General features: G+C 37.2%; 1 protein-coding gene and 1 long non-coding RNA gene across 5 annotated transcripts in view; one reads left to right on the forward strand and one right to left on the reverse strand.

The window, feature by feature from the left end:
* Positions 1 to 22,954, reverse strand: part of cnot3b (CCR4-NOT transcription complex, subunit 3b) — a 39,717-nt gene extending 16,763 nt beyond the window's left edge. The window contains exons 1-11 of one of the 3 annotated variants that reach the window (XM_017352187.3): positions 22,812 to 22,954; positions 13,938 to 13,998; positions 13,667 to 13,734; positions 10,996 to 11,070; positions 10,584 to 10,673; positions 9,650 to 9,778; positions 3,999 to 4,094; positions 1,692 to 1,911; positions 1,484 to 1,611; positions 1,228 to 1,281; positions 272 to 1,139 (exon numbers count right to left, since the gene is read on the reverse strand). In XM_017352187.3, the coding sequence (XP_017207676.1) occupies positions 272 to 1,139; positions 1,228 to 1,281; positions 1,484 to 1,611; positions 1,692 to 1,911; positions 3,999 to 4,094; positions 9,650 to 9,778; positions 10,584 to 10,673; positions 10,996 to 11,070; positions 13,667 to 13,734; positions 13,938 to 13,962 (1,753 nt within the window). In that variant the 5' untranslated portion in view covers positions 13,963 to 13,998; positions 22,812 to 22,954. 3 annotated transcript variants of the gene reach the window in all.
* A 99-nt stretch (positions 22,955 to 23,053) lies between these two features.
* Positions 23,054 to 24,587, forward strand: LOC137488477 (uncharacterized). 2 transcript variants are annotated; one of them, XR_011007518.2, is made up of 3 exons: positions 23,054 to 23,146; positions 23,236 to 23,255; positions 24,208 to 24,587. It is a non-coding gene; the product is annotated as an uncharacterized lncRNA (long non-coding RNA). The 2 variants fall into 2 exon arrangements; XR_011007519.1 differs by having other exon boundaries at positions 23,236 to 23,270; positions 24,208 to 24,330.
* The last annotated feature ends 301 nt before the right edge of the window (positions 24,588 to 24,888 follow it).

The following is a 24,888-nucleotide window of genomic DNA, read 5'->3' on the forward strand; positions in this document are numbered from 1 at the left end:
CACCGAATACCAAAAGTGCTAGTGTGAAAGTGCTTGACAATACACACGACTAATCAAAATTTTCATTTCATTCTATTTTAGGAAATGTACCAAATATCGCCATTAAAGATGATCTTTAGCTAATATTCTAATGTTTTTTTACATAAAAGAAAAGTCAATCATTTTGACCTGTATAATATATTTTTGGGTTACTGCCAAAAATATTTCAGTGCAAAAAAAGAACAGTTTTATGGTTCAGGTATTTTGGCTAAGACAGCTACTCTTTACTCACTTGAACCACCATTTTGTTTTGGTCCACTAGGTGGTCGTGGTTGTGTGCCACTTCCTGTTGCGTTCGCTGTCCCAGAGGTCCCTCCGCTACTTCCAATAACTCCCACGTTGCTCCCTGAGGTCAGTGTGCTTCCCACAGGACTGGGAGCTAGCAAAGGCAAAGGCTCCACAGCAGCGAATGTAGACCCAAGGCCCAAAATGCCAGACCCAGAACCCAAGAGGCTCGTGGAGCCCAGACTTCCATTAGTCCCCAACGAGGTTACCACTCCACTGGAGTTTGTACTGCTAATATTGGTTCCGATCGCTGAAGACAGTCCACTGCCCACACAACCTGCGGCAGCCGCTTGTGCATAAGGCGCCGGGGTGGATCCGCTCAAAAACCCGCTCAAGGATGCCGGCATCCCTGAGAGAACCAGACTAGGCATCTGGTTTGTGCCAGTCAATGCTGAAGTCCCCTTCCCAAGGCCAAGACTGGAAGATAGACTCATTCCCAAATTGGTCTGGCTCTGAGAGCTGGGCGTCAGGGGGCCCAGTGTGCTGGTGTTGGGTGGGGATGTGGAGGTGGATGTTGGGAGCAAGATGCTGTTGCTGGCCGAGGTTGAGTTTGAGTGGGAGGAGGCTGAGTTTTTGGGCTGGTGCTGCTGTTGGGATTGCTGTGTTTGTTGCTGGGTTGCTGAACTATAGCTGCCAGAGTTCTGGAGGGGAACGCTGATGTTACCCAAGAGACTGCTGCTACCTGATGCAGAGCTCCCGCTGCTGGCCAGAGTCGCCATTGAGATTAGAGAAATGGAAGAGGCTCCCGAGGATGAGGAGGACAGTGAAGAAGACGAGGACAGAGATGAAGACTGGTTACCGTTCTTGATAGGCGACTGTGACAAAATGACAGGAAGTCAATATTAGGGCAATATAAAAAAGATCCTAAAACATTTAGAGTAATGATTTGGGTTTTCTCCTCACCTGACTGATTTCACTGTCTGTCGAATGACCCCTTTTCTTTTCATCTTCCGAATTCTCATCAGCACAAATGAAGTAAACATGAACATAAAACAAAAAAAAAAAAAACACTCAATTTCTCATTTGAATAAACTGGATTTAGGGATGTGCATTTCATTACTGAGGCTGATAATATCATGCATTAAAGATAGATATGAAGAAACTACCAATACGGTGCGATACAGTTCAGCCCTATTCCTCTACAGGAGAAGATGCTCACCGTAGTGCAAGTTGCCGGAGAGGGAGGAATGGGAGAAGAGGACGTTGTGGAGGTCGGGGTAGAACTGGAGTGCTGGAAGATCTCATCGTCTGGGTGACCTGCCGGAGACGTGGGAACTACTGGCAGGGCTACAGGAAGGGAAAAATGTTATAACTGAACCAAAAAAAAAAAACAAACTCCCTTCTGACAAGCATTTTCAAGCACTCACGTATCTCCTCTAAATCAAGGTCATCATAGAGGAACTCGTTCTCCTCAAAGTCAGGATCCTGAGAGGAATCAAGGTAGTACTCCACGTCATCTTTAATCTTGCGGATGGAGTCCACCTGTATCGAGTCATTGTCCAGCATTCGAAGGATGGTTTCCAGCATGCGGATGTGAAATCGGTGCCTCTCGATCAATCGCTTTAGTTCCTCGATCCGATCCTGCTTCTGAGGTCACAGCAGACAATTATATTTTATATAGTCACTTACAAAACATAAATACTGCATTACCGTTACTACATCACATAATGATAATGAAATTCCTTTATGGGCATCCAATAATGTTCTGTCAAGTAACATAGAGCACATTGGAAATACTTTGGTACATTTAAGGTGAGGCACTTAACAAAAAAAAAACTTAATATGCAAACATTAACAACAGAACATCTTGATGCACCTGCAGTGTTTCCAACAGCATAGAAATAAGCTAAATTAAAATAAACAGTCCTGCCCTAGACATTTTTCACTCAAATGACAAATTTAGATTACAAAAAGAAAACACTGACTGAATCCTTTTTAAGAACCAGCATAGCCTGTTTTTTTTCCCATCAAATGTTTTTTTCCTTCCGTCAAATAAAAATAGCAGGCTACCTCAAATCGATTGTCCCACTGAAAATATGCATTTAATTAATGCTCTGCTGTTATTTTTATATCATAAACCTCTGTCAACATTTTCAAATAAGGTTATTTATTTTGAAGATTATGTCTTGAGTGTCTGGTTTTACCCTAGAGCTTGTGTGCTTTTATTTCCTCTCTTACTCAAGGTTCATGTGCCCGTGATGAAAGACAACGACAAGGCTCATATGTTGACTTCTTGTAAAGTATAGGCTACTATAGCATATAACAATATAACAATTTTTTTTGTTTACATATGATGTTGCATTGATTTGCATACATGTTTTATAAGCTATTTTATAAGCTGAAAGCCTTAGGTTGGTACCGAGTTATCATTAAGAAAAAAATATAAAAAATCTTTGGATCTGTTTGATTCGTAAATTAGGCTTTGTAGGCTATGTTAAAAATTGCTCTTTTACAAGAACTATTAATAACTGAAATTGCCCAAATGGAAAAAAGGTTGGTTTGTTGGTTGTACACTAAGGCCCATTCCCAACTCTGCCCTTGTCCTTGGGGTGTCCCAATTCTTTTTAGCTTGAAGGCGTAGGGCTAAGGGGAAAGGCTAGGTACCCCTTTAAACAGAGATTTTTCAGGACCACACTCGAAACCAAGGGGTAAGAAAATTTTATGGCTGCACCCGGAAGTAAGCAGATCCACAAAAGGTTTTTTTTTTGTAATTATTAGAATTTTTTACAACAAACTAGCATATATTTCAATACATTCTTAACCACGTTCACGTTTTTCCATCATGCTTTAAAAGAAAAAAAATAAATAAAAATGAAAAACACTCAAATAAAAACCACTAAATTTCGCTATCTATAGTTTATAATAATAACTCCTGTATAGCAGTCCCACAACATTCTGTTGTAATAATATTTTGTAATCGTTTAACGCCGGGGTGTCAAACTCAATTCCTGGAGGGCCGAAGCCCTGCACAGTTTAGTTCCAACCCTGCTCCAACACACTTACCTGTAGGTTTTAAACAAGCCTGAAGGACTCAATTAGTTTGATCAGGTGTGTTTAATTAGGGTTGGAGCTAAACTGTGCAGAGCTGCGGCCCTTTTGGAACTGTGTTTGACACCTGTGGTTTAACGGATACTGATAATCAGTTAAAAACGCACCCGTTTGGTTAACAGTGAATCGATTATTATAAGCATCCCTAGTTAATTTGTAATTAATGGCACATCCCTCTGTAAAAGCCCAATGAAACTGTTAAGTTTGGTGTATGCAAGTTCAGGAGAAAGAGGACAGAAATTTATTCTTAAGAGAACAGCTTCTAAAATATGTATTGTGAAGAAGTCTGTATTGTAATCGGTTTTGAAAAAAATAAGTATTGTAATGTAATGAATTTTACTTTTAAGAAGACGACTTCAAACATAAATGAAGTGCCAAAAAGATATGCTTAGCATCAATAATGAATTTGATTTTTTTTAACTGGTTTACAGAAAGGCCAAAACCCCCCTTATTTAGACGAACAAAGTAAATCATTCATGTATGAACATTTGCTGGACTTGAACAAACAAGCGTTTAGTTTTCAGCTCAGATCTTGAAATATTAGAATAGACTACCCCACATCAAAAGGCACATTGTAAAAACTAAAGAGAATGAGAATAAAGGAGTGTGGAGAAACAGTAACTGACCTCTTTGTCGCCTTTCTTTTTCCTGGTCTGGACAGAAAGCGATTCAACCTCGCTCTCAAACTGGTCCACTTGCATATTCAATGTGTCTATTGTGTTCTAGAAGGATCAAGGTACAAAGCAAAAGACGATAATGAGCACATATTTCGATAGGTACATGCAAGTTGAAACATTTCTTATCAACAATTGCTGTTCTTTGCTAAATTACATTCACAGCAGTGAGACTGACACACTCACTGACCACTTTATTAGGTACATCTTACTAGTACTGGGTTGGACCCCCTTTTGCCTTCAGAACTGCCTTAATCCTTTGTGGCATAGATTCAACAGACCACTGAAAATATTCCCCAAGAGACTCTGGTCTATATTGACATGATAGCATCACCCAGTTGCTGCAGATTTGTTGGCTGCACATCCATGATACAAATCTCTCGGTCCACAACATCCCAAAAGTCCTCTATTGAATTGAGGTCAGGTGACTGTGGAGGCCATTTGAGTTCAGTGAACGCATTGCCATGTTCAAGAAACCAGACTGAGATGATTCTCACTTTATGACAGTGCGTTATCCAGCTGGAAGTAGCCACCAGAAGAGTGGTCATAAAGAGATGGACATGGTCAGCAACAATACTCAGGTAGGCTGTGGTGTTGACATGATACTCAGTTGATACTAATGGGTCTAAAGTGTGCCAAGAAAATATCCCCCACACCATTACACCACCACCACCACCAGCCTGAATTGTTGATACAAGGGAGGATGGATCCATGCTTTCATGGTGTTGACGCAAAATTCTGACCCTACAATCTGAATGTTGCAGCAGAAATCGACACTCAGCAGACCAGGCAATGCTTTTCCAATATTCTATTGTCCAATTTTGGTGAGCCAGTGCCAATTGTACCCTTAGTTTTCTGTTCTTAGCTGACAGGAGTGGCACCCGGTGTGGTCTTCTGCTGCTGTAGCCCATCCGCCTCAAGGTTCAACGCATTGTGCATACCTCGGTTGTAACGAGTGGTTGTTTAAGTTACTGTTCCCTATCTATCAGCTAGAACCAGTCTGGCCATTCTCCTCTGACATCAACTAGTCATTTGTGCCCACAGAGCTGCCGCTCACTGGATATTTTCTTTATTTTGGACCATTCTCTTTAAACCCTAGGCAAGATCCGCAGTTTTTGAAATATTCAGACCAGCACGTCTGGCACCAACAACCATGCTACATGCTGGTGCCAAAGTTACTTAAATTACCTTTCTTCCCCATTCTGATGCTCGGATTGAACTGCACTAGATTGTCTTAATCATGTCTACATGCCTAAATGCATTCAGTTGCTGCCATGTGATTGGAGAAATTTGTGTTAACAAGCAGTTGGACAGGTGTACCTAATAAAGTGGCCAGTGTATATCAGAATTAGGCAGTAAATCAGGTTTCCAAAAAATTACATGAAAACACTTTTGGCGGGGCCACACTTATAAAAAACTTTCAAAAACATTGGTTTAAAATGGCACTTCAAAATTGTTGCCATTTTTATTTATTTATTTGGAAAGCAGCAATTAAATTTCTTATCCTTGACATTTTTCAGAAACTTTGCTACATGACCTCAACCTAACATGGCATCCCAGTTCAAAACTTGGGAAACATACAGTTAGAAAAAGGTCTTATTACTCTAAAATATTAAAATATTAATCTGATTTAGTGGAATTTACTAACTGATACAGCGGATGTTAATCTCCATGTAAAAGCAGTATCAATACATCCCCTTAACTGGCAACAAAGACTGCAATCACAATGTTTGCCTTTGCTAACATGGATTGTGGGACCACTACAATAAGTGGGAGTGAAGCTGCTCTTTTTTCACTCCTCCCCTGACAGCAGACGCCTACTATCATCTACATTAAAAACATGGCATTTGGAATCTAAAAAGAGCCCAATGTTTTATTGTCTAAAAAGTGGCCAGTGTTTTATCGAGTCAAGACGCAACTCCTCCTTAGAATGGCACAACAGTTTATCAAGTCAACATGAAATGTAAATAAATCCCATTAAAACATTTTTATATTACTGTGAATGATGTATTAATGGGAGTCCCACAAAAAATGAGTAAAAATCAAGACCCATCAAACTTTTATGGTCGCCAAATGGATTGTGAACCATTCACAGTAGCCAGGTTAACATTGCTAACATGAAGTGACTCTTTTTAAAGTTTGCACAAAAGGACACAATCCCAAAAGGCAATTAGGTGAGTTTCCACCAAGCTGTTATATAATGGTTGACTTTAGTACTGGTAACCTAGTAACCAACAGTAAACAAGGCAAGCATAATAGAGACAGCTGATTAATAACATGGATGTGATGTTCGCTATGTCATACCAAAGACTATAGAATACCGAAGCCATGTCACAGTTTTAAATGGGAAAAAGTGTAACGGTCAATATGGCGAACAAAGCCCCGCCTACTAGTACAGGAGCCAATTATCAATCAATATAGAGTGACGTTAGAAGCTCGGACCAGACGTGTGCTTTTACGACAGTTTGGTGGTCAACAAACACACTGGAATCTCAGTGAATGCTTGCTTCACAGACATAAGAAATATATCCACAAAGCTTAAAATCTCTACCAACTATACCTGAAAACAAAAGTTTTTTGGATTTGTAATCTGTATGAAACAAACGCAAGGTACAGTCCATCCTGTCAAACATCACATGACAGCAACTAATCAAACACCCACAAACTTTTAAACAAAGAGTCGCTGTCATTTCTGGAGGAGATTCGCCATCAAGACCAAGTTGTGTATTACTTCAGAAGAGCAGTGTGATCAGACAACCATTATGCAGAGGATGATAGTGTAGAACAACCATAAATGAGGTTGGTGTCGTGATCTCGTTCCTTTCGAGTGCGCATGCCGATTTTTTAAATTCGAATTTAAAAACAAAACTTATGAGACAGTTGTTGTTTAATTTTGTTGGAGATTCCAAATATGTAATGTAGCTGTAAGCTTGACAAACAGTTTAAGAGAATTTGATGTTTCCCCATTCAGACAGAATGTCCAAGCATACTGACCAAAAGGCAAGAACTTAAAGGGACTCTGGGTCTCATTGTGTTCATATATTTTATGAACGATGTACTTATGCACAAACACAGTCAACAGCATAGAATATGAATATGAATTTAGCGTCTTGCCAAATGCGAACACTAACATTTTTACTAACCGGAATTTCAAACAGTTTCCCAGATGACTTTAGACGTTTGCTAAATTAGTGAAATAAATGACCAAACTCCTTGCCACGAGAATAACTGCATTCACCATCAGGAGGTGGCATAATCACTGACATGGGAAAATTTTGCATGCACAATCCAAATAGAGTGATAAATAAAGCAATCCAACGTCAGCGCCCGATAACCCCTCCCCTTCCGCTTTATGAGCAAAGCTGCCGCCGTTGAGTGCATAAAGTGTCCAACATTCCACACTTTTTGAATAACTGCACCATCCGGATATTTAAAGGGCACTTATTTATTTTTTGGATTAAAAATAATATTTCAGTGTGAGTGCACTACTTATAATATTTATACTACGAAATGGCATAGAATAGTGCATAAGTTTGCGATTTGGGATGCACCTTGCGAGTTTAATCAACAAATGCATTTCCATTTCATTATTTGGATTTGCTAAAGTCCAAAACCACCTCAAGTGAATGAAAAAAAACTTATTTAAATAAGGGATTATTAAAAATGTTTCAGTTTCCATCACTTGTTTCTCATGTGACACTTCAAAATGATGCACACAAGATCCGCCAGATGCTGTTGTCAGTGTTGCCAGATTGGGTGTTTTTGAATTTGATTGTGAGGGTAAAATATGGCTTAGGTGGGTTGACAAAATGTGGGCGGTTTTGAAACATAATTTTTATATCCAGTTTGTTTAACAAAACGTAACTGTGAGCTCTTACTCCATTAGTTAGTGGTGACCAATGTGTAGCGCAAACTGCGTTAGCCCACCCGCAAGCAGATAAAGGGAAGTTTTATCAAAATCTGACTGCTGGACAAATTGGACTCGCAATTGGCAAAGCGCCTGCAGTTACAGTCACAGATATTTATCATAAAACTATTATCGAACCTTTTTCCCATGATGAACAGCAAAAACAAACATAGAATTGTTAAAAAAACGTAAAACGCCAAATGGGACGAATTTATGCATTTACGCCATTATGCATCCACCTGAATATATACTAGGAATCCATGAAGCTACTGTGGAAGCTAAAACTCCTGTGTCCTGCTTCTGTTGTTTTAAACAAGTCACCCTTTCGCGAGTTGCCAAATGAATTCTTTTTAGGCTCACCAGATTTACTAGAGATGCATTGGAGCACAAAAGCTAATTAAAATAAAACTGACTTTAATTTCACAGGATATTTAATGCAACTATTTAAACATAATCTTTAACAAATCTACAATATATAGGCGAATACGCGGTGTAGTCTACAGAACAATAAGTGCAGTGTTGTGATGTGATCCAGTTATAGTTTTTCTATTGTAGCTTTGTGACTGCTGATGTGGGTTGCTGTATGGTTAAAAAGTCTGACAATTAAAGCAACTAGGCTAATTTTTTTTTAATAAATAAAAATTAAATAAAATATGAATAGAATTTTTTGGGTGTTTTTTTGTGAGTTTGGGTAGGTTTTGGACAGCTATTGAGCTGGATAACGTCAGTTATATCATACAACACTGGTTGTTGAGTACCTAATACTGCCAATGCAGGTAAATTTTACACATTTATTTTAATTATAAATGGCTACAAATTCGCTATTTTTCTGTATTACAGCACTGTGTTAACAAAGAAATGCCTGCTGTCATGAATCAATTATGTCTAGAAATCAACCGTGTCTTGTCCTGTTGTTTTAGTTTAAGGCTTTTTCAAGCTGGCTGCAATAAATCGCTTTCACAATGGCAGCAATAAGGTACAAGTCTGCACTTACAACGAAAATTAGAAGCAGCTAAATATATACTTGGGTGATTTAATATTATAATGCAATGTAGTTTATCCTATATTAAGTCATTTAAATGACTAAATGATCCTATAGACAATAATAAACAATAATTTACAACAATGCAATGACAAATTCAAGCAAACAATACACATAATTGATTATGAATTTGATTAGTCATATAATTTATAGTTTAAATAAGAGAAAAAACACAGGTAGAGTTTGAACATTTATGAGCAGGATTTCAGATGAGACGTCAGATACAGAAGCAACCCAGGAAGCATCACTTATTTTCCCATCATAAGATTCATCATCACTGATGGCATTGTGTGCTTCTAATACCACTCTGGCATCCTCAAATTGCCTTCATTTACATATTTTAACTTTATTAACTTGAATTTCCCACTAATAGTGACTTAAGAATAAAACAAGTGCATATATGCAGGAATTTCATAGCAGGTAAATCTGACCCGCACTGGTGGTTATAGGTATAATGCACCCTTTTGATCAAACATTTTTAACAACAAAGAATTGTAAATGGGTCAATTTCAGACTTGGAGGCCTTAATGTTTTATTGAAGGTCTGTTAAGTACATCTGAAAAGCAACAACGCATAAAATGTGCCCTGTGGCAGTTCTAGTGTTAATACAGGCTGATGGAAACCCAGCTAATGACTTTAACTGGCCGTTCTTACCGTTAGCCACTGGCCGACCTCCTCTTTCTCTTTTTGTGCAGGATCGACTTTCTGAGCAAGGCCGAGACCCTCTTTAGAGTACGCTTTCGTTTTGGTCTCCCGCTCCACTATCTTAAACCGTTCCATTTGCTGTGAAAAATCAAAACAAAACAAAAAAAACAAGTCATAAACCACAGTCAAAATGTAGGCATTTTGTTTCGGGGTTACCTTAAAAACTACTTAAGAATAGCATAGATTTTTTTGCCTCAGGATACAGAACTCCTTGGTAGAAGAGATAATGTATCTCAATGTGACATTCCTGGTTAGAGAATTAAATAAATAAATATGTACAATACTGTAAGATGTTTTATTCAAAAATATTTGAGCTGGTTTCTGTTTTTAGTTCTTTGATTTTTCATTTTATTTAAATTATATTTATATTACTTGTTTGTTAATTAAATCCCGTTTTGTTATTTAACCTATTATTTTTATGTAACAGTCAAGTTCAATGTTAATTTGCTTTGCGAAGAAGAAGTAATAATTATTTTTGGCATGCTGACTTATGTGAAATCGTGAATACAGGTCTATATAAAAACCTTGCAGTTTCAAAATGATTGTTTTTTTTTGCTTTGAGTAGACCGTCAAGTTCATAAGATAAGTTAAAACTAATATGAGGCTTTTAAAATAAAATCAGTTGTTTACTGTATAAAAATATAACATTGGGAAATATTAATAAGCTAACATTTCTGTTATCTGCCTTCAAATCTGAAGAGTTATCGGTTATCAATAATGGCCAAAAAATCAGTGCATCCCAATCCAAACACTTACCAAAAATAAACTTATTATATGTGCTCATTATATGTGTACTTCACCCAACAATGTTGTTAAAATCTGCTATTAATAATCAGGATCACACCTTGTTTTTTTGGTCAGGTTAAAACAGACATTTACTCACCGTCTCGATGAGTTTGCGGTTCTCCACAAGCTGTCTTTTGTCTTTGATCTCATTAGAGGCGACCCATGTCTTAATCTGGTCACGAAGGCGCTGCAGATTCAACGCAGACAGAAAGAGAAAGAGCATGTAAAAAGGAAAGAATGAAAGAAAATTGAGATGGACGCCAGAAAATCAAGCATGCCCGACTCGTTCGCTGCCGCCAAGCCCAACGGACACGTGCATACATGACCCTCGGCGTGGGTAGAGCTTGTCCTCGTGGTTAACAATAAAGCCAAGCACACCGTGAGCAACCAAACAAACCAATTAATTGAAAGTAAAAGTAGTTCACTCTCTCTCCAAGTCCAACTACTGTCCTATCGTGATCATAAAAACACATCTTATAATCAACTATGCATCAACAGATCATTCTCACCTGTAATTTTTTAATCTCTTTCTTGAGGTCAGACTCGTATTTTTCTTTTTGGTTGGCGTTGGCTGCATTGTGGAGCTGAAAACAAACAAATAAACAAGCTTATAGAAAACATTTGAGAAATTAAGGATGAAAACTAACAGGTGCCTTCTCTGCATTGTGTTTGGACAAGTTATAGATGACTCATGTGGGCAAAATAGTCAAAGAAAAGTCACATTAAACATTTATGATTTTTTTAATTATTTTTTTTTTATCACACTACAGTTCAAGATTTTGGGTCAGGGCTACTTTTTAATCAATACTTTCATACAGTAAGGATGCATTAAACTGAGCAATTAAAAGTGACACAAAAAACGATTTTATTTATTCCAGATAAATTTCTATTTCTATTTATCAAACATTCTTGAAAAAAGTGACAGTTTTCACAAATATATAACAAAATTTATACAGTGCTTCCCACACATAGACTTTACTTGGGCAGGCCGCCCAGGTATATTAACGGTATATTAAAGTGATATTTAATTTCTTCCTATCATCAACCTTTTACGGTTTTTATTTTAATCCGCCCAATAGACAAGCATCCATGATCGACTAACCAGTGGAAAATCTTCTCTCACCCTGCATGTTTTTTATTTCTCGTTGTGTGTGCGCGAAAACTGCCACCACTCCCACAGACAATCTCACATGATATAGAGAGGCCCACAGGACCCACAAAGACACGCCTTTTCCGGCTTAAAAATATGTCTGTCCGGGGTTTCTCCTAAAATGTCAGAGTTTAGGCTTTTGGTTTCGATTTCTAAAGTCGTTGTTAATTGTATGCGTTTTTGCATTACATTTTTATTTTAAGCCTGATTTACTTTCCCTTGGCTTCGCCGAGTAAAACGATAAATAATTCCTTCTTTGATCTAAATGATTTAGATCTCACATCTAAACTGCCTGCAAAATATTTGTATATAGTTAGAAACTGTTAATTAACTAATTTGCCTTATTTAATCTACACTTTTTATTCTAGTAAATATTATACTTTAAAGATTTTGGGCTCTACTTTAATTATCTACGTGCAAAGTCTAAAGTGCATGGTGCAAAAGGCGTGTCCAAATCAACTTTTGCTATTTTAAGGATGAAAAAATACGCCCTCCACCCTGGCGCATGGTCTAACAGGGGTGTGCTGATTCTCTTAATGAGTTTTGGTTATGTTTTGAGCATAACGTGCATTAAACCAATCAGAGTCTCATCTCCCATTCCCTTTAAGAGTTAGCTGCGTTTCGCCATGGCGTAATTTGTAAGTGAAAAAACAAAATGCTTCACTAGCAAGAAAACAGTTAAACAAAACATCTGCAGTGCGAGGATAAAGAACAAGCATCCTCCATTCGGCCTCTTTACTTTCTCTTTACCTTACTTTTACTCTTTACTCCTTTACTTTCACGGATAAGGAAACTGCTGTTAGCACTCCACCGAAGACATCCATTAGCCTACATATTTAATTTTGTTTGAGCGCAAAGATTTGTTTCAAAACTATTTCTAAATTCAGTTCTAATTTCCAGCAAACCGATTAATAAACAAGAATAATGAAATGTGCACAAAAAACGGAGTTATATCCAAATACACATCCTGTTTATATGCCCCATATGGTGATACAGACACCTCCAAAACCCGACAGGTGGACAAATCTACACTTGTTTTTATTAAAACAAATATAAGTATGCATATAATAAATAACACTCATAATAATAAAATTAACAACAACATTATAATAAAAATGCAAATTGCCATGAATAAACTGGAAAATGCTCCCCGAGATGAAGGCACGGAGATAGTGTTTTTTATATTTATGCAGAAAATAATAATTTTTAAAAACATTTTAATACTTTAATTTGTGTTCATATATAAAGATATTTGTGTTTTGCTGTAGATCCTGTGTGTATAAAGCAACGTGTATGCGTTTTGGACCTGTATAAGGCGCATAACACAATCTGCTCTGGACGTTAGACCAGCTTTAAGTTGGTCAGTGGCGCAGTCTATTTCAGTTCCTCAAAATAGTATTGTGCCAACAATACGCCCTAACACGCCTCCTTTTTAAACCAGAACACCCATGAGTCAACAAAGTGGCACAAATGGATTTACTATTCAAACAACGCAATGCAAAATGTGAAAATAAGGTTGTGCTGATCTGAAAATAGCAACAAATCTTGCCAAAAATGTCTTACACCTTATTGCGATCGGTGTATGAAAGGGCCCATTGTCTGTTTTTATTCCTTTGTCATTTATTTCTCATTTGTTTTATATTTTTTTATTTGATGATGTTGATATATTACATATTTTATACATATCTAACATGTTTTGGTAATTCTGTACAAAATGTCAGCAGCAGATTTGACCTGTCAGTGGGTGCACATGGGGTCTTTTTTTAAACTTAAAAAAAAAAGTGTATAACAGTGTCATAATACATAAATTATTGTTAAAAATCCTTTTTTTTTTTGTAGGAAACATGTGCTGTGGGTTTCAATCCTGCTACCACCGCACGTATATGTCAAACCTGTGGGAAGCACTGATTATAAACGGAGTTAATTCCAACATTCAAACAACATTTCAATAAAATTCCCACAATTATTTACAATGTTCTTCTTAAAACTGTGCAAATGAAATTTAATGAGTTGTTGTGGTTGTTTCCTACCTTTTTCCAAATGTCCTCAAACTGCTCTACCCCTTCTGTGACTTTTTTCAAACATCTGTCTATTTCACCTGAGGAGAAAGAAGCAACCCTTCAGTACATGATGGGATGGGGTGAGTCCAGGCCATTTTCTCTGACAGACACGCAAACAGCAGATCATCTTAAATAATGTAAGCTACTCGTGTAATATTCTCCACAAACTAAACTGCATTAAGAGATCTTCCAAGAAGACCATTAAACATATATAAGACAGTTTTTTCTCCTGTTACCATACCTTGAAGTTTTCTTTTATCAGCCATGACTTCTTGACTATGATGTTTTCTTCATGCCTTCTTCTGCTAGAAATATAAAGGTGAAAATCAGCATTGTTCAAATCAGCAATCAGATTCCCTTATTCATAGTGTTGAAATCATTGCAAGTCAATATCATGATGATGCAGTACAAGTTGGTAAAAAAAATTATCTTATACTGTCATACGTCTACAACACTGTCATTATAATGTGATTCAATGCCATATGTCCTCAAAAAAAGCCTTTCAAACTGATGGTCTATTTTATAACAACACATTTATTCCTGAACTACTAATGTAAATACTGTAATGGCACAGTGACGCCATTGCAAACACACAGAATGACTCTTGTGATCGCTGTAGGGAAGATTGCACAGCTTTATGTTGAACACAAAAATGCAAATACTCATATTCGCCCTTGGTAATTCTGGAAGCAGCTGAACCCAAAGGCATATCAAACCACAACAAACTAACCAAAGCTTGTTTTTGCTTTTATATATAGCAGCACAGCTTTCTAAAATAGATAATTTCATGTTAATACCAAAAATATTGCAGTTACTATTGCGGATGGAAATAACAATTAAGTGTTCACATGCCACTCTCTTTGGTAGTCAACCTACAAATAGTGATAGATTGTCTCCACATATTAAAGTAGAATAAATGTGGTACTTTAACGCTGAATAAATTACACACTACACCTCCACAAAATGTACAGTGTAAATATGCAACACTGCCAATTTTCATACAAAAATAAATAAATATTATTTGCCAGTTCTGGTTGCCTATATAAGACAAATGAAACCTTATTATATAGGAGAGCGGGGAATAATTTTATTGATAAGTCTTGATATTAAAACAAATGTCTGAATTGTGTATTTTAGAAATGAAAAGGGTTTTTTCAAGCATCAAAACAAGCAGCTTTACATTTGTGTACATACGATCGTGACATTAGAATGTTTTTATATATTTTAATAGGACAGAATAAGCACGTTGTTCATTTTACATAAATATATGTGTGTTTTGCTGAATGTTGATGTGTTGTTTCATCCATATTTTTACATTTTATTTTCCCAAAGGTTAATTTAAACATTTATGTAGTCCCTTACAGGGTTACATTGCATTACATATCTGTGTGAATGTTTTTATTTCGCTGTTTTGATTTCATTGTATTAGATTTATGTGTGTTGGTATTTTCAAATTAGTAAAAAAAAAAGAAAACAAATGTGAATGGAAGAGAAGTAGAAAGGAAAATGAGAAATAGACATGTAAAAGACAAATAGACATGGAAAAGACATGTCTTTAAATGAAATATTATTAGGATGATTGTATTAAATGCGTTTTGCAATTAAAGGTAGGCCTGTCAAGAATTTTTATTGAACGATATATTTACACAGATATTGTTGGGATAAGCGATATTACTGTTATTGAGCAAATTTTTATTGAGCGATATATTTACACATATTTGTGGGATAAGCAATTTTACCGTTATTGAGCGAATTTTTATTGAGTGATATATTTACACAGATATTGTTGGGATAAGCGATATTACTGTTATTTTAAGATCATTTTATGCCAATGATTATCGAATCACAACAGCATAATAATGTAAATAGTAGAGATGCTCCGATCAATAGGCAGAAGATCGGTATCGGCCGATAATCACATTTCATGACTCACGCTGCTTCTGGCCATGACATGTTTACTCCTATATGCTTATAAGAGACGTGTTTAAGATATTATCTTTTACAGCGTCCTTAATTTATTCCCTTAAGTTAGGGGAGATCTTTCCTTAAGTAGCATACTTGGAAAGAAAATGTGCTTAATGCATTATAAAGCTTAAAGCATCGAAAACGACACTCTGTATCGGCCGATCACCCTGACAAGGAATTGGTACTCGGTATCGGCTGCAAAAATCCTAATCGGAGCATGTCTAGTAAATAGCCATGCAATTCATTCAATGCTGTTCATTCTTAATGTTATTTAGTTTCTGCAATGTAATGTCAAAAATGATGCAAATGTCTTATTATATGTCATATTAAATGTCCTATTAATTAACTTTGATATCGGCAAGGTAAAATGTAAATGTCCTTGTTAAATGGCTTTTACGTTATTTTTGAATTTGTAAATATATATTGCAACACCAAAAATTAGTATGGTCATGTATAAATATTAAAATACATTTATGAAAAATATATAGTTGTCTCTTTAATTGCACCGTATATGCTTTTATCATGAATATAAAATCCTTCAAGCTATAAAGGAATAGAATTGAGCTATTTTCAAAATGCATCTCTATTCTAACTGCAATACTGAGCTTAGTTTTTTTATCATCATGTGTGTGCAATTTAAAATGTGTATTTTTAAATATTGACAGCTGTATGCATAGCTTCTCTGTGAAGTATGGCCCAATGTTGCTAATGCTAAACCAAGAACACTTGCAAATACCAAATATAATGACATTTTGACTCAACACTTTGGCCCAATCCAAATTCTACCCTTAGCCCTTCCCCTTACCCCTCATTTTGTGCGTTCACGAAAAGGGGTAGGGGTGTCCCAATTCTCTTTAGCTTGAAGACATAGGGCTAAGGGGAAGGGGTGAATAGCCTTTTGAATGAAGATTTTTTTTAGGATCACACTCGAAACCAGGAGGTAACAAAATTTTCCAGAATACAAGGCTCAGCTGCAGTAAGGAGATCCACAAAGTATTATTTTTTGTTATTATTAGGAATTTTTACAAGAAACAAACACATGTTTTAATATATTCATAACCGCATTTGGGGTTTAAGCATCATGCTTTAAAAAAAAACAAACAAAAAAAAAAACGCTAAAATAAAAAACGCTAAATTTCACAATCTATAATCCATAATCATAACTCCTGTATAGCAGTCCAACAATATTCTGACACTTGATGACACTGGAATAGCCTGTCAGAAAAGTCTAGTGGCTGGGAATGAGAATTTTTACAGTGTCTGCTATAATGTTAATGTTGTTTTTGTGTGTTTACATAGATGAATATGGCCACAGTACAGTTACGATCTTATTGCCACATTAAATCGTTATGATGACATAATATATGTCTTCAGTGAGTTGCTGAAGATAAATACCAAAAAATAACACAACTGGAAAAACTACAGCAGTCGCCATCGTCTGATCTCATATGAAGCATGTGATCGCAATGACATATGATGACATGTGCAGGTGCTGTAGTGCTGTCCCAATTCTTAGTGGTACATTTTGAAGCCCTTCCCCTTAATCCTCCGTTGTAAAGGCTAAGGGGAAGGGTGAGGGGTACAAAAATAGAAATGGGATTGGGATAGTCTGTGCCAATAGCCTAGTGATTAAGTGAGCTGACATATAGCACCATCGTGCTCACAGCATCCCTAGTTCGATTCCCGGCTCGAGGTCCTATGCCGATCCCTCCACTCTCTCTGCTCCCTATTCTTTCCCGTCTGTACTACACTATCCTATCCCAATAAAAAGTGGGAAAAAAACCCAAAAAATAATAAAAATAAAAGCTCACTTCATAGCTGCATCCGAGTGTATGAAGTCTTTTTTTTTGTGAAATGTGTCTTCATACACAGAACAAAGCATGCAACATATTTCATAATAGCATTTTAATAAGAAGTGAAAAAGCCGTTGCATCATCACATACTCTTTTATTAGGAAATGTGAAACATGAATGTGAAAACTGTGTAACATTTTACATAAGATCATTCAAATAAGCAGTGACAAGGCACATACTTTTTCTATCAGGTAAATGATATGAAGGGCGGCATGGTGGCACTTCATTCATTTTAATGCTAGAAAGAATGCTTTATGCAGGAATGTAACTTATATGACATGCTGCAACGGCCCCTTTAAATACGAGATCAATGTAGAAAATTTGACGGTCTCATCGCCTTCAGTGTGAAGGCACAGTAAAGCTGATTTATACTTCTGCCTCGAGCAATTATCATGACGCCTGCCTTGTGCATTGCTGTGCATTTATACTTCTGCGTGCTGTTTGTGTTGCTCTGCAATAACACTTCCGAAACGCTAGCTGGCAGTGAGGTTTTTGTTCTTCTGTTTCTGTATTTTGTTTTTTTGTCTGAACGCTACCTTAATGTACAAGTGGCTCAAACGCACTCATTCAGAGGCAGGAACTGGCGAATGTGCAACTTCTTTATTCATAAGGTAAACAGAAAACAAAAGTTTCCATCTGGAGCTCCTTCATGGGACTCAACACTTCTAAACACTCAATGGGTTCACGTGGCTCTCACCCCTGCCCACAGTCGTCAGCGCTACCAAGCGGATCAATCACAGAAATTGAGCTACACATGTAGTTGACATGTAGTTACATTTTTTTGAATGGTGCACTTCAGCATCGGTGTCCGCCATGGCGAGGGCTATGTGACCGTGTGAAGACTCCGCCGGAGCATATGCATGCGCTTAAGTATAAATCAGCCTTCAGTTTGCTATGAGGAAATAACACACAAAATAAATCCCTGCCCCTACTTAACATTTAGTTTCAGTAGGAAGTACATCAACATACTGAAATAAAAGTCTCAGCATCTTCCAGTTCACGCAGACTTTAAAGCCCATGTTGGGATGCAAACAAGCATGCCGGTGTGAAACATAAGGAAGTGCGATCTCAGTCTAAACATAGAAAATGCGTTATTCTACACTTCGCACATCCCACATACTCAAGAATTGCAATAATGCGGGCAAGATTATCACAGATTCAGAAATCTCAACAGTTTTACTCGACAAGCAGCAAGTATAAAAATCTTGTGTGTTAAACGGAGGTTCCATCAAAATGCCAGAGAATGCACACCTTTGTTTTGTTCTGTAAATACAAAAGCTCTTGATGGTAAAGGTACATGACAGCAAGAAGCTACTTTGAAGCCTACACGCATTAATGATTAAATAGCCCCTTCTGAAGGACTTTCACACATAAATCCCTCTTGTACTGCATTGTCAAAGTGAAAACTGGTTGCACTGCATACAGAAGAGACTGATTTGATTTTTGACAGAATATCATTATAGTTGTCTTTTTACTTAACCCACTCCATGCCAGTTAAAGGCAATTTAAAAAACAATATTGCTGTTAACTTCAGGTAATTTTATATAAGGCTGGGCGATGATATTGGTATCAATATTTATTGACCGAACACCATTGTCAATATCGATAAAAAAAGTTTCGGTATGAAGTTTAGGTGTGAAGCACTTCAGTTTTATGTAAATGTGGCTGCTGAATGTGCACCTTGAAAGCAGTGCCAATAAGCTTAGGGTGTAAGTTGTCAATTCCAAAGAAGGCGCGTGACTTGCATGACGCATGTATAGGAGTGACGCACAAATGTTGTGCAAGTGGCGCGCGCACATTTTAAGCCGCAACTTGTTGAAAACATCTCAAATTATCCAGATGCCGTGAGCACACTGCGATTCATGCAAGTAGGACTAACATATCTACTTCACGCTTTGCATGGAATTTACACATTTCAGTAATAACGGCAGACAAATTACATCAGAATAACCAAGCGCAGCCAAACACTGCAGTGCTTTTTACTTTTCTCAATAAACTTGCATCAGAGCTACAGCAATGATTTGTCTATTTGTCATCCTCTGAAAAAACGATTGATGGTAACCTAGTTATGAGCGACGCCAGGGCAGCGCGAAAGCAAAGAACATGGTAAATGGTCAAGGGAATCATGTGCGCGCACTTGTCACTTCAGGTCAGAATAACAACACATGCGAAAATGAGTGCTTTGACTAGCAGCAGTGAGGAGTTTGTAAATAAAAAAGGATGCAAGGATGTCGCCAGAGTGGCTTTTTGGTTTCTTTTCTTGTGCATCCCAGCCACTAGCTCCCCATCTGAAAGACGTTTTAGCATAGTGGTAATATAATCATTCAACTTCACAACTTGTAATGTTGCAATATGTTTTTGAACAATGATGTTTAGTTCTTTTGCTTGAAAGCTTAAATTTGACTATCATAATTTGTTTTGTTTACAAAGTTTAAGGTTTTCTGTATCAATATTATTCATCAACCTTACAGATGTTGATCAACTTTAAAGTTTGTTTTGATTGTTCAACATTTGCTCTTTACCATTGCACACACTCTGTTACATTTTATTTATCAAGTTTAAGAGTCTGTTTAACACTTATGTTCGTTTTATAATAAAGAGATGAGATATTTAGTTTAAATATTTTTGCTTTTGACTATTAAAACTATTTATCTTAGTGATGTTGGCAAATTAAAATAAAGTGGTTAAATAAATAAAAAATCCTAAATGTTAGAAGTATGAACCTAAACTAGTCTCATGGTTCGGTTACGATTATCATGCCATCGATTCGATTCTATGCACTGATATCACAGTGCATTGACGATGCTTTCCATACACAGTTTTATATCTTCTTCACAGCACAGCAATTCTTGTATTAAAATGTATAAAAATATTTATATATTATTTGTAATACAATTTTGTCCTTTAATACAAACAGTCAGGTATATAAACTGCACCTTTAAAAACTCAAGTACATGCACAGAACAACATGAGCATTTATAGCAAACAAACAAATATAAATCTCCCGCTCGCTTTCTGAGCCTTGTCTGGCGAGTTCTTTCTAAAGCCTGGTTGATACTTCCGCAGAGTGATGGCCGTGACCCACGGCCCATGCCTTGCTGTGCATTTATACTTCTGCGTGCTGTTTGTGTTCCTCTGCAATAACACTTCTGAAACGCTAGCGGGCAGTGAGGTGTTTAAGTTCCTCTGTGTGGAGTTTTTTCGCTGGTGTTTTGTTTTTTTCTGAACGCTTCCTTAATATATAAGCAGCTACAACTCACTAATTTTAAAATAGAACTGGCAGACGTGCAACAACTTTAACCATAAAGTAAACACAAAATAAAACTTTTCAACTGGAGCTCCTTCACAGGACTCGACACTTGTAAACACTCGCTCCAACGGAGTGGCTCTCAGTCCCGCCTACACTCATCAGCACTACCAAGCCAACCAATCACAGAGATTGCGCTATGCATCGTTGCTATGTGCAAATTTTTTGAAAGGTGCGCGTCAGAGAAAACTCACTCTGCACACAAGCTTGTGTCTGTATCCAGAAGTATCGCTCTAACAGCCGAGGAGAGGAAAAGTCACACCAGCAGGTCAAATGGGCCACAGTGACACAGAGAGAAATGGAGTTTACTTTCATTTTCTCAATCGCAGTGAAACAGGGGCTTCTGCTGTGACAGTGAAAGACTGACCAGCAAAGTGAATTTTTTTAACAACATTTTTAATATAATTTTAAAATTGTTTTTAGCATAAGAAAATAGAAAATAACATAAACAGAACCAAAAAAAGAGACAGAAAAAAAAAAAGCCCAAAGGCCGTTTCAAAATACACAAATAGTCGGACACAACATAATACAGTATCATTCAGAAAGCATAAGAGAAATAAATAGAATTAAATATAAAAATAATAATTTACAGAGAAATGTGTAGGCTCCACAACTCGACTTATGCCAAACCAATCCCACCTATAAAGATTTACAAGTCAGCATTACTGATATAAAACATAATTGGATGCCAGATTTTTAAAAAATGTGTTTAGTTTGTCTGCCATCACATATCGCATTTCTTCCATGGGCAACACATAACTTAGGCTCCTAATTCAGGTTTCAAAGACAGGCGCGTAATCTGACTTCCAATTTTTTAAAATTATTTTCTTTGCTAATATCATACACAAAGAAGTGGCCTGTGATATACATTTATCTCCTATTTCTGAGGTGTCTCCAAAAATGCCCAATTTTGGCTCTGGTGACAGATCAATAATGTACATTTCAGATATAAAATTAAAAATGCTCTGCCAAAATGAACAAATTTTATGGCATGACCGGAATTAGTGAGTCAGTGTACCTTCAGGGTTTTTACATTTGTTACATAATAAGGAAATATTTGGGAAAATCTTATTTTATATTATTGGAAAATCTACAGCATTTAAGAAAAAACTTAAAGGCTCTTCACCTTAAAATTGTTTTAAACAATTTTGCTAAAAAGTCAAAATCGTGAAATTAGTATCATATCGAATCGCGAGTCAGGTGAATCGTTACATCCCTAAACTCTGTATATATTTAATGCCTAAACACATCATTTCGATTTTGACTTGTTTGATTATTTAAATAAACCAATGCAGACAAATATGTCAAATTAAATCATGAAACAGCGAATGAGGAATCGAGATTTACTAGTGTTTTATCAAAACACAGCAGAGAGAGAGGCACAAGCTTGTGTGAGGAAAGACAGTATTTCATGCATCCAAGCACTGCAGTTAGTACTGAATCAGAAACCAGTGTATGTGAAATGTGCTATTAAATCATCAGCAGTGCTGATCCCGACATAAAGAAACAATCAGCATGACAGCTGCACGTCAATCAAAATTTCCCGACACGGGCGCGCGCATCTATTGAGTTCTTGCAACAATATAACAAATGCAAAACACATCAGCTTGCAGATCCTCCGTCTGATCTCTTAACAGTTTAAAGTAAACCCCTAGTCTAGATAATAACAGCTCGTTTGTGATTTTGAAATATTGCTAATGTTTCCTCAATGTGAAAGCACAATCTCTCAGTGTGTTTGCATGCATGTGGTTTCATTATGTTCTCCCATCCAACTTAACTCGCATGTGCAGTACTTTTTACGCATGTCGAGACACTTGTGTGATGATATTGCCACTTTGGATGAGTTAAAACGCTCTGTTCCAGCATGCGGCTCGTGAGCCTGTAGACCTGCTCGAGCTTTTTTTTTTTGGGCTGGAATACAATTTGGAAAGGAAAAGAAAAAAGCAGCACGTAATTGAAGTGACGCTCACACGTCGTGAGGAGGTTGTACCTGATTTTCCTGAGTTTCACCTTGCCTCTTAATATCCCCTTCAGCTTCGCCACGATTCCTCCAACTTTTCACGGTATATTTTTTATTATTTCCTATTATTTCTATTCGTCAAACAATCACTTCTCGCATCAAAGATGGCCGCCAGGAACACCTCCTCCGCTGGTGCGCTGGAGGCGTTTAGACCCGCCTACTCGAAACGCTCTCGCCTCTCGTTGGATACGACGAGGTGTCGATCATCCAGCGGTAGTTGACAGCTTCCGCGCACAGAGAGTGATGGTTGGTGTGTACGGCGGGGTTAAAGGTGCACCGGGATGTCTTAAAATTGTCCAACTACGGTATGACCTATTTTTGTTGTTGTTGTAAAATTCACTATGTAATATAAGCAAACATTTAATTGAGGACATATGTTTTTTTTTACTTGCAGTTTGGTCAGAAGCAGACTGGGTGAGAATAAAGAAGGTTTGACTTTCACATTACAAGATTTACTTTGTGGAATTACTAAAGATTTTGCACGATTTGATAAATAATATCATTGTGTTAAACAATTTTTTTCTTCTCATAAATGTACCTATATTACAGAACGCCTCCACTGTTTATTTCTTTTTTAAAGAACTAAAAAGCTTTTTTTGGTTGCCCTTGCTAAAATCAAAACTAAAAATAGCTTAATTATTTTATTTTTCTTTACCTACTCCCTTTATTTATAACAGAGGAATGAACCGCCAACTTATCCAGCATATTTTTTACACAGTGGATGCTCTTCTGGCTGGGCTAGTTGGCATTTCTGTGTGGAGTTTGCATGTTCTCGAGTGGGGTGCTTCCGGGTGCTCCGGTTTTCCCCCACATGCGGTACAGGTGAATTGGGTTGGCTAAATTGTCCATAATGAATGAGTGTGTATGGTTGTTTCCCAGAGATGGGATGTGGCGGGAAGGGCATCCGCTGCGTAAAAAACGTGCCGAATAAGTTGGCGGTTCATTCCGCTGTGGCGACCCCGGATTAATGAAGGGACTAAGCCGAAAAGAAAATGAATGAAGGAATTCACCTGTACCGCATGTCTTTGGACTGTGGGGGAAATCGGAGTGCCCTGAGGAAACCCACTCGAACGCGGCGAGAACATGCAAACTCCGCACAGAAATGCCAACTGACCCAGCCGAGGCTCGAACCAGAGACTTTCTTGCTGTGAGGCGAGAGAGATACCCACTGCGCCACCACGTCACCTTAAAGTGTAAACGACTGAATATAAAAACTGAAATAAAAATAAAGCATATAAAACAAACAAATATGAAGTGTTTATTTGGCAAAGTAAGTGAAATAAAATTAAAGTACCAAAAGCAACCTGTCATTTTCATATCAACCTATTTTTGGCTGGAGAGAAAACATTCATTCATTTTTCTTCAGCTTTATGCATCAGAGGTCGCCACAGTGGAATGAACTGCCAACTATTCCAGCATATGTTTTACACAGCGGATGCCCTTCCAGCTGCAACCCAGTACTGGAAAACATCCAGACACACACTATGGCCAATTTAGTTTATTCACTTCACCTATAGCGCATGCCTGGACTGTGAGGGGAAACCGGAGCACCCAGAGGAAACACACATGAACACAGGGAGAACATGCTACTCCACACAGAAATGCCAACTGGCCCAGCTGGGACTCAAACCAGAGGTCTTCTTGCTGTGAGGTGACAGTTCTAACCACTGAGCCACTGTTTAAATGTCATTTTGTTGAATTTAGGTTTTGTATTTTCCAATTAAATAAGATAAAACCTATATGTGCAAAATTCTAGTGTCCTGTGAAAGCGGTTTTTGTTTATTCATGGTGTTCTAGTACTGGTCATATTTTGTAGCTTACCCAGCTTACTTTGGGGTAAGAATAAGATTTAGGAGCATGAAAGCTCATGAGAGTGGAAATACCAAAAATAATTCATAAACAGCAGTTTGAGACCAGATGAAATGGGGGAAAATAGGACAAGAGGAATGAGTTGGCAATTAAAGTTAAACAAAATCTGAAATAAAAATAAAGCTATAGATACTCACTCACCAGCCACTTTATTAGGTACTGTTCATCTGCTTGTTAA

This window comes from Danio rerio, chromosome 19, assembly GCF_049306965.1.
Source record: "Danio rerio strain Tuebingen ecotype United States chromosome 19, GRCz12tu, whole genome shotgun sequence".
In the NCBI taxonomy this organism is placed as follows: Eukaryota; Metazoa; Chordata; class Actinopteri; order Cypriniformes; family Danionidae; genus Danio; species Danio rerio.